Raw genomic sequence first — 15392 nt, 5'->3', positions numbered from 1 at the left:
TACTAACTGTTGATGTCTAAATTAACTTTAATACATCAATCATCACAACAAATTTTCAATTATTCTCTCCATTAATCACCTTCAGTATTCTTGGTCCATTCATTCCTATTTCATTTTCCCTTCATTGGATTGAAGTTCTTTTTAGGTTTCTTTTTAATTTTGCATTATTTTCTGATTAAAAAAAAAAATTCCTATTCTAGTCTGTCTTATTTTATTTTTAATTGCTTTAAATAAATTGTATTTGATGGCACTAATCCTATTATATTACATTAATATATTGCAATTCCTTTAACTAAATGTCATCTCCTGAGCTGCAATAACTTATATTATTGCACTCTCAGGTTTACAAAGTGCTTTTATCACAGTGACCAATGAGAGCAATAGTCTAAGGACTAAGTATCTCTGAGTTATGTGACAGCAAGGGTGAACGATCTGTCAAAGATCACAGAATCAGTAAGTAGCAGAGGCAGAATTAGAACCTGGACTTTATGAGAAGTTGCCATGTTGCCGTATTCACTGACCTGCAGTGGTGCCGCCGGGTCATCCAACTAAACTCTCTCTTACAGTCCAAGCAATGATTCACTTCTGTGTCTCCAAGCCATCTTTCTTCTGCACTCAGTTTTTGCTGGAATTCCAGTGCGTCAGATTTTTGCCACAGAGCATCCTTGTCCCTAATGAGGAAGCAGTTTTGTTTTAAGAGACACACACAGAAAGGAAGGAAGGATGGATAGAAGGAAGGAAGGAAGAGAGAGAGGATGGAAGGAAGGAAGGAAGGAAGGAAGGAAGGAAGGAAGGAAGGGAGGAAGGAAATGTTTGAATTATGGATTGGATCTTGTAGAAAGAGAGGAATTATATGTAGAGAAAAATGGCAAGACAGAAATCCTCCTAAAGATAGTAAAAAGATTTTCATTCTTAGTTCAATTATCTAAAAAAATGATATTCTAACTTTTTAAAAATCAATCAAGTTTTTAAAAACTATTATTGTGATATATTAAAAAAAATACAATTCTAGGAAGATTTAACTTACCCATAAGTGCTATTCATGGGGGTGAGTTCCCAAATTATTCTGCCCAGGAATGCATGAAAGATACGATTAATTTGATTTGACTTAGCATGACTCTATAAGAGAATTTTAGCTATGACTATAAAAGGTAGCTGAAATTGGGGCCTATGTTCCATAACATAAAATAAAGTTGAGATCTACATTTGTTTAATTTTTTAAAATTCTATTTAAACTTCTAGCAACTCCTTGCAAGCCATGATACCCACCTGAGAAGTTCTATTAGCCTTTCTTCAAGGTACTTCTTGGTTTTGTTCAGATCGTCCAGATTGGCCAGCATCTGCTGTTCGTTTTTTTCTCGACCTGCCACCTCCTGGTTGAGCTTGTCCAAATATTCTTGGACCTTTGCATCTGATTTCTCAAGTTCCTTTTGCGTCCTAATAGAGGAAGAGTCAAAGATTCTTTGAAATCAGTTTTCACTCCTACAGCCTCACATTAACCACTTCTACCAAGCTATAGTATGTCTGGTAAAGCGAAGGTTCCCCAACCCCCACTGTGGTGGCCTTTTACTTCCAACAAGAGTCTTTGACTTTTTTTTATGATTGCAGTAATGCTCTCCATGCTATCTTAACCAACAGTTTAATGCCTCCTTTCTTTGACCTTTGGATCCTCACATTTTGCCCAATTTCTTTCTGAAATGATCACATTAAAACTCTCAGAGTAGAGAAAATTCTGGGCGACTAAGTCTTGCTCAAGCTCAAGTTCTGCTAATAGATCCTTCAGAATAGTGTATGTGCGATATGAGTTATTATACGATCTAACTCTCTACAACTATCTTAACTCCATCTTTCTCCAAGATAAAGAGTTTTCTAAAGGGGTCCATAAAGGCACATTTCCCTACAAGGCATTCCCAACAAACCTAAGTCTTATTTCACACTGCCTCCCTCCCTGTATTTATATGTCTAGTCAAAGAGCACTGGCTAACCCCCATCCGTGCCTTTGCTCGTGCCATTCCCTATTCCTGCGATACCTCCCTCACTCCCAACGTGATCTGATGAATATTTATTCACCTTCGAAATTCCAGCTCAAATGTCCCTTGGTCCAAGAAACCTTTTGAGCAAACCTCTTCAAGATTTTTCACCTTCCAATGATTTCAACAGTTTTTAGCCTGTCTTATGTATTTATCATGCATTACTTTGCATTAGTTATTTGTATACATGTCACATCTGTCACTCATATAGACTCTCAGTCCATCAGAGTAGAAATTATATATATCTAAAATTTTTATCTTCCTCAGCACCTAATATAATGCTGTATATGCAGTTACGGATTCATAAATGTTTGCTGAATAATTTGATTTTTATCAGTCAAAGAGGAGGCAAGAGCTGACTAGAATCTATATCACTGCAGGTTTATAATATTTAAAAACTGAGCAAAGAAATATTTTCAAACCTTGTTGCTACATTTCTCAAAAAGTAAACTTCTCCAGGGTCTCCTGTGGTAATGGACCCAGGGAAAGGTGGTTTGTAACAGGGTTGGACGGAAATTAAGACATTCACATTTTCTCAGAAAAAAATGATTTCCCTTTTGTGTTAAACTGAGTTGTAACATGAAAAAGCACACTGGGAAGTCTTTTTTTTTAAATTAGATCGTTTATAAGGCCCTGAAGAGTTAAGCTTGGCACAGTACTTAAACTTACTGAGAATAGGTCAGAAACTGAATTTTATCAAAGAAAAAAGATGCTGTGACCAAGAGAAGACCTGGGGCTCTGAACCACCCATGAAAAATGTAAAGGCCCATATTTTAGGGCTAAAGCATAATTAATGGAAGGAATAAAGAAGGTGATCTAGAGGACTGTTGGAGACCCAGCGACCAACATCCAAAGCTGAAGCTGGCTTTCTTTCAGGCTCATGGCTAACCTTTGCAAACATCAAACTTCACACTGTGGTGTGACATTTCATACAGGAAATAACAAAGGGGGCAGAGAAATACACGGCTTCAGTGTGAACATGTCATCATCCCCCCCAATCTCTTATTCTCTTCTAAATGGATGCCCCCTGGGCATCCTGAAGCCTCCTCCTTCCCAGACAGTAAGATTCCATTGGAACAAACCACAGCAGAACATAAGACTGATGCGACGGTAAGCTTTCAGTACCCACTGGGGCAGGCAAGGGAAGTTTGGGTCACTGCGGAAGGATACAAGTAAGAGAACACGAAACCCAGGGTTTTCTGCCTTCCTGGTTCTTATGCCAAACGTCTCCCCTGGTAAAGGCCACTTTGTTTTCTGTTCTCTTCTTATCTGCACCCCCTCTTCTCTGGGCATTAAGAGCCAAGGGACCGGGGGAGCTACAGGCACCTTTCCAAACGGGCATTCAGGGCTGCGACTTCCTCTTCCTTTGTTGTGACTGCAGCTTGGGACGTGGCCAGCTGTTCTGCTGAGTGCTCCAATTCCTTCCCCAAACCCGCTTTTGTGGCCTAACAAATGAGATCAAGAAACAACCAGCAGAATTATCCAAACGGGAAAGCACAAATTTCAGGGTGAACACAAAGGAGATGCCTGCCGTGTCACTCTTAGCAGATTTAAAAAACTCAGAATGCAAGATGTGAGGGGGACAGTGAAATAAGAAAGAGATGGACAAGAAGGGCAGACCTCAGAGAGAATGAAAGTAGGAGGGAGAATACAGGCCATGGACTAGCCAGCACCTAGCCACATCTACATTTCAACATACAGATGACTTTAGAGATAAAAAAGTGAGTTTTCAAACTGATAACTGGAAATCTCTCAGTGAGACTCACTCACTAGGCTTGAAAAAACCAATGTGATTTCTTCATCCCAAACAGTGAGCATTTGTGAGAAGGGGGAATGCCATACACAGAGCTTCGGGCCATTTTGTCCCCACTCCCAGATCCCACTGGTCCCGGGGGGGAGCCCGTCATGAGGGTCCTTCTGGGATCTCCAGAGGAGAAGCCCAAGCCTACCTTCAGCTTTGCGGTCTCCTCTTCAGCCGCCCTTAGCTGTCCGTCTTTTTCTTCCAATTGATCCTTCAGAGTCTTACATTCTTCGGTCACTGCCTGGTACAGGCGAGATAAGGAACATTGAAGTGGCAGACCTAGCTGGAAGTCCCGGTTCTAGTCTAGGAAGATCCCTTCCTTTTTCCAACTTTGCCAGTTCTGGGGAGTGGCCACCTTGGGTCATCCAGCAGAATCCTGTAGGCGTGGGGATCACACTAACCTTGACCTCTAACTACCATGCTTGGTGAAGATTTTGGCCCTGGACTTCAAGGATAAGGTCCTTGTTTTTTTTTTTTTTTTTTTTTTTTTTTAACAGGATCAGAAAGAAGGTGTTCTTACCTCTCTGAGTTAGGACACAAATACCAGAGAGGCAGAGGGGCAGTTGCCAATTGCAGTAAGGCTGGATCTGGCCCACTGATGGCTCATAAACACTAATATAAACAAATTCAAGTTATCAAACCTCGCCCTCACCTTGTCATCTGCCTAATTTTCAGCTCTAGGATTTTCATTCTGTAGACGGTTGGGATATACAGTAGCTACAGACCTCTGCGATTCCAAGGTTCTGGTTGAAACCAGTCAGGATGTTCTCCGGGGTCTACAACCATAACCTGGGGGAACAGAACACTCAGTCCCATGGGCCTTCGGGGAAACGGTCAGGACAGAGGCCAAGGGCTACCTTTAGCTACTTGGACATACCCCACCAATGGCCCAGTGGGCAGAGCGCCGAGCCCAGGGGCAGGAAAACCTGAGTTCAAGGCCAGCCCCAGACACTAGCAGCTAAGCGACCCAGAGACCCTAAACCCAATCTTGTGTTTAGACTTGGGGCAGAACAGGATTGGGGTTTATTATTTCCATGACACGTTTGGGGTGAGCAGACATTGGAGGAGGACACAAGGGCTTCCTTTGGGGTGTTAGATGCCTCAGACCTGAGGAGGCAAACGGGGCCCGGGGCCCATGGATTTGCCCTGGCCCCAAGTCCTGGGACTCCGGGGGAATAACCTGCCGGTCACCTTGAGCTTGGCTTGATAGCTCATGATCTCCGTACTCATCTGGAACTTGATGGTGGCGAGCTCTCCCTGACCAGCCTCCCGCAGGCTCTGGGCTTGCTTCTCGGCCAGGCTCAGCTGCTGTTGCAGGGTGGGCAGCGCGCGAGCACTCTCCTGGGCCGCCGCCAGCTTCTCCCGCAGGCTCTCCCTCTCCTGCCGGAGCTCCTCCAAGTCCCTCCGGAGGCCCTCCCGCTCTCTGGAGGCGCTCTCTTCCAGCTCGCTGAGCCTCTGCGAGGCCCGGACCAGTTGCTCCTGCACCTGAGCCTTCTCAGCCGTCAGGGCGCAGACCTGAATGCCCAGCTCGGCCATGTCCGTGTTGGCGCGGTGCAGCTGCTCCTGCACCTCACCGTGCTCCAGCTGCGCCACCTCGGCTTCCTGCTTGGCCCGGGCCAGCTCCTCCTGGAGCTGCCTCTCCTGCTCGGCCCTGTGCCGGCTCTCGCCGTCCTTCTCCTCCCTCAGCGCACGCTCCTTCTCCGTGCACTGCAGCAGCTCTTGCACATGCGTCCTGTTGAGGCTCTCGTTCTGCTCCTTCAGCTGCTGGACCAGGCTCCGGTTCTCCTCCAGAAGGGCCTCCACCACCTGCAGCCGGCTCTGGGCCTGCTCCTGGCCCTCCTGGGCCCTCTGCAGCTTGCTGCGGAGCTCGGCCACCTCCTCCTGCGCCCTCCCGGCCGCGTCCTGGTGGACCTCCAGCTGTCCCTGCGTAAGCGCCAGACGGGAAGCCAGCTCCTGGGCCCCTGCCTCCCGAGCCGGGCTTTGCTCCAGCAGCCCCTGATCCGAGATGAGGCTGTCCGCTGGCTGGGTCAGCTCCGTGCTCCGGAGGGCCTTCGCCTCCTCCTCCTGGACCCTGGCTTGCCTCTGGTACCTCTCCACCTCGGCCCGCAGCTGCCGGCACTCGGCCTCCTTACTCTGGATGGCCGCTTCTTTCTCTACCACCTGGGCCTTCATGGTCTCCTTGGCCTTCTTCACAGCCAGGAGGCTCTTCTCCATCTGGTCCCCAATGTGGCGGATGCTGGCCTGCTCTGCCTCCAGGGAAGCCAGGGAGCCCTTGATGGCTGCCTCGCGCTGCCGGAGGTCTTCGTAGTCCACCTGCAGGGCCTTGAGCTTGTCCTCGAGGATCTGGTTCCTGTGGAGGGCGTTCTGAAGCTCCTTGTCCCGCTCATGGCCGCCCTCCTCCTCCTCGCCGCTCTGGTCTTGTGGCAGCGGCCCTTCTGGGCTCTTTCTGGCCGCCGGCGGCTGGGAGTCCCCTGAGCTCAGCTCCTGTGCCTTCTCCCTGGCGGCCCCAGGCTGGCCCAGCAGATACTCCAGCTCCCCGACCTTCTGCTGGAGACGGTCCCGGTCACCCAGCAGCTGCTTCTGCTGCTCCTCCAGGTCGCTGACATGCTGGTTTGCCTGGGACAGCCGGGCTTCAAGGAGCTGCAGCTGCTTGGTCAGGGACCTGGCCTCCTGCTCCAGCAGCTCCTTCTCCTGGCTGTGCTCATCTCGACGGAGCCTCTCACCTTTTCTGAGCTCTTCCAGCTCCTTTTCCAGAGACCTGGAGCTGGCGAGGGAGTCCTCGAGCTGGAGCTGGAGTTCAGTCACCTCCTTCCCTTTCAACGCCAGCTCTTTCCGCAGAGGCTCCATCTCCTTGACCATCCCCTCCAGGTCACTGAGCAGCTTCTTGTTCTCATCTCGGGAGCTCGTGGACAAAACGTGGATCTTGGTCTCGAGCTCTTCCCGGGCCTGCTCTTTCTGGTGTAACTCTCTGGTCAGCCTCTCCAGCTCAACCACCTGTTTTTCCACGAGCTCCTGGAGGTCCTGAGAGAAGATGGCCTGATCGGGTGCCCGCTGAGCCCTTTCCCCCATCGCTGTGCCTCCTTCTGCCGCCAGGTCCAGGCTCCTCTGCTCTGCCATGGCCAGCTTGGCCCGGAGTTCAGCAATGCACTGGTCTTTCGTGGTGACAGCAGCCCAGGCTGTCTCCAGCTGCTGCACCAGGGGCTGTAACTTTGTCTCAAGATGTTTCAGGGTGGAGTGGTATTCCCTTTTGTTTTCAGCTGTGCCCAGCTCCAAGATCTTCAGGCATTTCTGCAGCTCCTGCATGGTGCTCTGAGCTGACTGGGAGATCTGACATTCCTTCTGGAGCTCGGTCACCCTCTGGATCAGCCGGGCATTCTCCTCCGCCAGGCCTCTTCCCTTCTCCCGCTCGGCTTGCACTTGCTCTTCCTGGAGGCTCGTGGCCTTCCTCAGCTCCTGGTTCTCCCTCTCTAACTGCTGCAAGCGATCCTGTAACTCCTTCTCCCTTATCTCCAAATGGTCCAGCTCCACACGCATCTCATCAAACCCTTCCAGGGCCTCCGTGTTCATGGAGCTGTTCATATCGAAGCTGGACGCCAAGTCTTGGGTCTGGGGAAACAAAAGGAGAGGAATGGAATCTCTTGAGAATATAATACATGAGGACCAAACAGCTAACTGTGCAAGTAAAAAGCAAGAGGAAATTAATTTGGTGAAAGATGACGATTGGAGACAACAAGATGGGGCAATGGAGTCTGAAATCTAGAAATCAGTCTAGAAATCTAAATCTAAGTCTTCATGACAGAAGAAACAACTGAAGTAGAGCATGTGAAGCAACACATGAAAGATGACTAAAATGTGGCAGACAGAGCACTGGCCTTGGAGCCAGGACCCAACTCAAACCTCAGACCTCAGACACTTATTAGCTGAAAAAGCCACTTTCCTCCTCTCGATCCTACTTTACTCAGCTGTCAAATCAGCAGAATAATAGCGCCTACCGGGGGCAGCTAGGGGGCGCAGTGGATAGAGCACCAGCCTTGAATTCAGGAGAACCCGAGTTCAAATCTGGTCTCAGACACTTAACACTTCCTAGCTGTGTGACCCTGGGCAAGTCACTTAACCCCAGCCTAAAAAAAAAAAAAAAAAAAAAGCTCCTACCTCATGGGATCATTATAAGGATCAAATGAGTTTAAATATGAAATGTGCTTTGCAAATTTCAAGGCACTGAAATAATAAATTCTACCTATTATTAACATTATTACTTCATTTGAAAAAGTGTACTTTACTGAAATTATTCTCCTACCATTACTGTCTGCATTTGAAGCTGCAGAAACCAAACCACAGATCGCAGACACAAAGCAATATGTTCAGAGCCATCCAGGGATTGAGAGTTAGAAATCACAATCCTGGTATCTGGGTCTAGCTCACTTGTTCCTACTCAACTGCATCCTCTGAGGGTTGTTTCCTCCTCTTTCTCCTCGGTGATGTGTGAGTCGAATGCCCACCACAGAACAGGGAGTAAACTCATTTAAGAAACTTCTCTTTTAGGGCCCTACATTGAATGGGATCCTCTTTCATAATGAAGAAATTTTACAAAATTGTATTCTCCTCTAACACCTCACTAATAACTCCTGAAAAAAATTAAAAACAAAAACAAAAACAAAAACATGATGGCAAAAGTCTTCCCTCCCTTCTTGATAAAGATACTAGAGCAGTTTGTCACTTCCTTTTCCAGTTCATTTTACAGGTAAGGAAACTGAGGCAGAGTTAAGGGACTTGCCCAGGGTCACACAGCTAAGCAGTCTCTGAGGTCACATTTGACCTCAGGCCCTCCTAACCCCGAGGCCAGCACTCTATCCACTGTGTTTTGTGCTATTTGGTGCAATCTTGCACAGTTAATCAATTTCTGTGTAACTTCCCATATTCTCATTTGTTGCCATTTTTAAATTGTCTATTCTGTCATGATAATGCACTTAGAGTTCTAGATATTCAAGAAAATAGCAAAGACAAACATGCTTCATTTTGTTTGTTTTGATCATAAAATGGGTTTTTCCACTGTATTTCAAAAACCTCTGAAGATTCAAAAAGACCCTACAAGGGAAAAGGGAATAGAAAGGAGAGCTTTTTGGCTCCTTGGTGCTTCGCAGGGCTCAGGTCCTGTGATTAATTTCTAAGATCATCAAGTCAAGAAGCATTTATTGAGTGCCTACTGTATGCCCATCTGGAAGGACAGGCTCCTGGGTAATTACCTGCAGATAACTGCTCACTAGACTGCTCATGCTTGAACTTCGACTTGGGGGTTTCCACATGTATGCTGAAGAGCCAAGGGAGGCCAGAGTCCTCCTGCGAACCACAAGAAAGAAACTGTTACCTAAACAGGAAGCCACAGGGAGCTTTCCTTCAAATGTTTTACTGAGTTTTTACCTATGTGTGGCTATCCCTTTGCTTCATGGATCCCCCATCTTGTACCATACTTATCAAGCTACATGTCATATTCACAAAGTATAATGTAAGCCCTTTTAAGGCTGGTCTATCTGAGTTTTGTTTCCACACACACACACACACACACACACACACACACACACACACACACACACACACACACATACATACACAGACATATATAATATGTATATATATACATACATATATACACACATACATCTACATACAAGTCGAACACTGCCTCTCATTTAGTTCAAGTTTAGTGAACTGAAGTGAATAGGGCCAAGTTAGATGCTGAATGTAATCAGGCAAAAAGATACTTCCTGCTTCAAAAAGCTTTTAAGTTAGCCCACAGTTGGACTGCACACAACCACAAATCACAGGAAAAGGAGGTGAAGACATTCACAAAGTGTGCTCTCCTTGTATTGCAAGGGTTCTGCTGTTATTAAACAAATTCCCATTTCTAGAAAACCTAGGTAATAAATACCATACAGTTTTCAAAGTTACTCAGCTTTTCTGTGCCTCTTCTAGGTTTTCTTTTGTTCTCTAATATGCACTTTTTAATTTAATATTTTCCTCTCCCCCTACCTCTCACCCCACCCTAAAAGATACAATTAAATACAAATATATAAACATATATATAGATCTATACACACACATACATATACATAAATATGTATACATGTATACACCATACTATGTATATTTCTACTTGTCAGTTTTTTCCTCTGGAGGGGGACAGCATCTTCTTATATCTTTCCATCTTCCATCTTTTCCATCTTCTTTCCATCTTTTTGAAAAAAATCAACCAACTCATCATTTCTTAAATCACAATAGTATTCCATCATAATCATATATACACAGCTTGTTTAGCCATTCCCCAATGGAAGGGCATCTATCATTTTAGCTAACTCTGTGAGGGGTTGCCTCAGAGTTATTTTAATTTACAATTCTCTGATCAAAAGTGATTTAGTGCATTTTTTCATATGGTGTATACTTTTGATTTCTTCATCAAAAAACTTCCTATTCAGATCCCTTGGCCATTTATCATAAATCTGACAAAATTCTTTATATAACTGAGAAATGAAGCCTAAATAATATTGGTGACATAGCATACTATCCCTATTTTTCTCTTTTAATTAAATCTATTTTAGCTTTAACTTTGTCCAAGATCATGACTGCAATCCCTGATTTTTTACATGATAAATTCTATTCCAGACCTTTATTTCAATTCCATATCTCTTATTTTTATTGTTTCCTGAAAGCAATATATTGTTGAATTCAAATTTTTTTATCTATTCGGCTATCCACTTCCATTTTATGGTTAAATTCATACCATTCACATCCAATATAATTACTTATTCTGTATTTCTCTCTATCCTATTTTTCCTCACTATCTTTCTTACCCTATTTATTTCTTCTATTTATTATTATTTTATTCTTCTATTATTATTTCTTCTCACTCTTCTAATTTACTTCCACCTGTTACCTTGCCTTCCTACTTCTTAATCTATTCACCTCTGTGTAAGTCTCTCCCTTATCCTTTCTCCCCCACCATTTTAATTTACCAATCTTTCTGACTTGCTCCTTTATCCCCTCCTCCTAATTCTTACTCTATAATCATTCTAAAATCTCTCCCTTAACTTATCCCCTCACCCTCTTATAATAAGATTATAAATAATATTTTGTTATATATATTATTAATAATAATATTAATATTAATAATATTTCAAATAAGTAAATTCTAAATTAAGAAGATTTTTATGACCTTCTAGATATATTTGTTTTTCCCTCTTTAACCAATTTCCAATAAGGGTAAGGTTCCAACACTATCTGCTATCCCTCAACCTTTTTTACTTTTCTTCTGTATCAATTATTCCCTTCATGACTTATTTATATGAGATATTTACTCCTTTTTATCTTTCTCTACAGTTTCATTTTTCATTTTTTAGATCACTCCATCATATATAGCCCAGCCCAAGCCTTTCCTTCAAACGATTGAAATAATGTCAATCTTGAGTATTGCTAATATTTTCACTTATACAACATGAACAGTTTGATCTTATTAAGTCCCTTATAATTGGTGCTTAATGTTTACCTTATATTTCTCCTGGATCTTATGTCAAATTTTCCACTAACTTCTGTTCTTTTTGTCACAAATGCCTGAAAGTCTTTCAATTTGTTAAATGTCCTTTTTCCTCCTATTCAGAATTATACTTAATTTATGCTTAGTCTTAACTCTTTTGCTCTATAAAGATCTCCAATCCTTCAACATACAAGCTACTAGGTATTATATAATCCTGATAGTAGCTCTGCAATATTTATATTTTTCTTCTTTTTCCTTATCTGGGAGCTTTGAAACTTGGCTATAATATTTCTATATATTTTCCTCCTGGGATCTCTTTCAAATGGTGATTGGTGGATTTTTCCATTTCTGCTTTACCTTCTTGTTCTAGAACTTCAGGAAATTTTTCCTTAATAATTTCTGGCAATATTGTATCAAGATTTTTTAAATTATAACTTTCAGGTAATCCAACTATTCTTATTTTGTCTCTCATCAATCTGTTCTCTGGATAAGTTGTGATTCTGATGAAATTTATTTTTTAGCAGTTTATTATTATAATCAAATTCTAGTCCCAAGGTGTGGCCTCAGGTCCCTATTTTCTTTTTATTTTCTTTCTGTCCTGGGAAATTCTCTCTATCCCTAAGCCATCACTAGAGCCCCTAGCCAAGCTGTCCTGTAACTTCTTTAGCTCCCTGGGATCCCTCAAGGGACTCGGCTCTCCTGAAAGTATCCACAGCCAGTGAGGTTCCCTGTCCCTCTGCTATCACACTCACCAGGCATAGCTCCATCTCTTCCATAATCACAGCCTGAGACCACGTGTGGTCAGCACAGTTGAACTTGGAGTCCCTTGACAGCAGAAGCTCCTTAAATATTCTGCTCAATTGTTGGATCCTCACACTTTCTTTTAGGCTGAGGCTGCCCAATCCAGCTGCTCCTAGGGTTTGTTATTTGTTGATGCTGTAGAGTCCACCTGGAAGTGTTCATCCAGGCCAAACGTTCACCCCATGGTTAAACTTTTCCTAAGGACTTTACAAATTATCTTAGAAGGACAACTGCTTTACCCCGACTTTTTTTTTTTTTTTTTTTAATTTCTACTGCTCTACATTTACTCTGAGGTGATATTCTGTCTTTTTCTGTGGAGGAAATCTATATACCCTAAAATCTTTTGGCCTACTCTACCACCTTTCCAGAAAACTCTCCCCTAAGTATATTTTTCATTGATTTATTAATTAATTATTTATTAGCAAGGAGACTTATTAAAAGAAAAATCAGTTTATTTCTGAAGGCATATCAATATTTTTTGAACAGTTGGATTGCCACATGACAAAACTCTGCCTTGTGGTATATGATTGTGATGGAATACTACTGTATTATAAGAAATGATGAGTTGGTTGATATTAGAACAATATAGAAAGACTTGGACTTGGGAAAGAAGATGCTATCCATCCCCAGACAAAGAATTGTCAAATATAAATATATTTAATATAGTCTTATCTATATGTATATATCTGTGTATGGACACACACACACACACACACATATATATGTGTATATAGTATATTTATACCCACACAACACATATATTTCTACATATTGATATTGAATTGTAGTTCTTTAGAGCAGAATGGGGAGAGAGGGAGAAAAAAAACTACAAAGTATGCAACAGAGAACAAAAGAAAACAGAAGCACAAAAAAAGCTAGGTGACTGAAAAGAATATATAACATTTATCACAGTTTTTTTTTTTTTTTAAAGTAAACAATTTTAGGGGCAGCTAGGTGGTGCAGTGGATAAAGCATTAATCCTAAAATCAAGAGGATCTGAGTTCAAATGTGACCTCAGACACAATACTTCCTGGCTGTGTGATCCTGGACAAGTCACTTAACTCCAATTGCCTCAAAATAAATAAGTGAATGAATGAATAAATAAATAAATAAAATAAACGATTTGAAATGGAAATTTATTGTTTTATATTGAATTCTCTATGTTCTGTTGTATACATGGAAATGTTCTTTTTTTTTCTTTCCTGTATTTGAGTTTAAAATAAATTTTTAAAAAAATTTTTAAAAAAGGAAAAAAAATCATCTCTGCCAATATACTTTTTAGATTTCAAGGAAGTCCATTGTCTAAAATGAATGTACAGCCTGTTCTAGGATGGAATCTAGTCCCTCTATATCAATGTGTAAAGATCAAGAGAAGACAGTGTCCTAGTGAGATGTGGTTGAGGAGAGTCATGTGGGATAGAAAGTCACTAATTCTGTCTCACCCCCATTATCCAAGAAACTGAGAATGGTTACCATTGCACAGTTTACTGCTCACATTTAGCTTATACAATAATTCCTCCCAGCAGGAAACTTATTTATTAACACATATCTGCTCCACAAGCACTTTCTCTTTCTTAACCCATAAGCCACATTATTTTAAAGGTATTTACAGTTCCTTAAGGAAAAGAACTTTTCAATCACTTTTTCCCCAGACTTTCCAGCAGGTTTTCATGATGACCCTAAAAACATGGTGTGAATACTCATTTATGCAAATAAGCCAAAGTTCTGACCCCAGTGAAACAAAACAAAGAAATTAATGGCAGGTTAAAAATTTCAGTTGTACACAAACATCTTCATTAGGATATACTGAGCAGTTAAGGAAATTTGTACAAGACTAGGTCCTTTACCTGATTTATTTTATTCTCTATAATATCAGCAAAAGTGATAATAGAAAATGTTATACCATTTGCATAGCATGCACATTGCCCTGGAGAGATTATAGTTAATCTTCTGAAACAATAAAGATAACAAAAGCAAACTACCTGGCAAACGTTGGCCAACCAGCGTCCAAATCATAACCTCTGGATGCCAGGTCAAACTGGACCTCTGTGAGCTCATACAGTTGACCAACAATGTCAGAGCTCATTTTGGGCTTCAAGAACGGACTTCTTGCATAGTACCAATCGCTGAGGGGAAGATGGAAGAGTATAGATTAATACACAGAATCAATGAACTCTGAGTCCATTTTCCCAAATGGGTCACAACAACACACTACCAAAGCTATTCTCATCAATTAAAAAGCCAAGTTGCCAAATAAGCCTGCATATTAATATGGAAAACAAAGGTGTATGGCACAGTAGAAAGGAACCAATGGTACTAGGAATAACTGGGTTCGAGTTCCTCCTTTGGCACATCCTGGCTGTGAGACAGTAAGCAAGTTACTGAAACTTTCATTGTGCTAGGCAACCTTAAATTTCAGAGAAGGCACTACTTGCATTACTGACTTCTCACCTAGGAGTTTCATATGTCAATGAAATCACAGATCCAGGCCCTATTCCTACCTGTATTCATCAAAGAAAGGTATGCTGAAATACAGATTATCTTTTAGCCAAGAAATATGCAAGTATCACCATTACACATCTATGAAAATTTTTATGGAAAGGTTCCTTTCTTTAAAATAAAAAAATAATTATCCTTTTCCTTTCTAAATCAAAATGATTCAGACTTGTTGCTGATTAGACCAGTCTAAGAACATGGGTCCCAAATATGTAGTTTAAATTAAATATTATTTATACTTTAAAATGTCAAAGGAGCAACAGTTTCAATCAATTAGCAATGAACCAGTACTAAAAATCAGGAGATTTTATTGTACCCATTGACTTCAATTTCAACTAGAGCCCCATTCTGGAGGCTATTTAGGCAAATGTGATTCTGGTTTTTCAAAGCTTTGCTCAATGGTCCTCAGTCTCTGGCAGTTTCTCCCAAACTGGAAATGTTTGGCCAGGAAACATTAAATAGCCAATAATCAATGTACCAATAGCATCTATTAAAGTAAGTCTCTATCAATGTGCTAGGGGCAGTTAAGTGGCCAGATGCACACAGCATCAGACCTGGAGTCAGGAAGGAAGATCCAGCTCAAACTTATCAGCCTCAGACATTTATTGGCTGGGCGGGTCATTTGACATCCATTGGCTTAGGAGGCAGGCGGGTGATTCAGTGGACAGAGTGCTGGGCCCGAACTCAAATCTGGCTTCAGACACTCAGACTGAGCAAGCCATTCAAGCCCTGCCTGCAG

The 15392-nt window shown here is 42.3% G+C and overlaps 1 protein-coding gene across 2 annotated transcripts in view; it reads right to left on the bottom strand.

Moving 5' to 3' along the window:
• The window catches only part of FYCO1 (FYVE and coiled-coil domain autophagy adaptor 1), an 82981-nt gene that overhangs the window by 32472 nt on the left and 35117 nt on the right, over window positions 1-15392 (bottom strand). For both annotated transcript variants that reach the window (XM_074271301.1, XM_074271302.1), the window contains exons 6-12: window positions 14140-14283; window positions 9075-9168; window positions 5023-7437; window positions 3980-4072; window positions 3357-3475; window positions 1270-1437; window positions 522-671 (exon numbers count right to left, since the gene is read on the bottom strand). In XM_074271301.1, coding sequence (XP_074127402.1) covers window positions 522-671; window positions 1270-1437; window positions 3357-3475; window positions 3980-4072; window positions 5023-7437; window positions 9075-9168; window positions 14140-14283 — 3183 coding nt within the window. The remainder of the gene's footprint in view (window positions 1-521; window positions 672-1269; window positions 1438-3356; window positions 3476-3979; window positions 4073-5022; window positions 7438-9074; window positions 9169-14139; window positions 14284-15392) is intronic.

The sequence above is a fragment of the Sminthopsis crassicaudata genome, chromosome 5, assembly GCF_048593235.1.
Source record: "Sminthopsis crassicaudata isolate SCR6 chromosome 5, ASM4859323v1, whole genome shotgun sequence".
NCBI lineage: Eukaryota > Metazoa > Chordata > Mammalia > Dasyuromorphia > Dasyuridae > Sminthopsis > Sminthopsis crassicaudata.
Note: the sequence above shows the minus strand (reverse complement) of the source record. Positions and strands in the feature narration are given on the sequence as shown.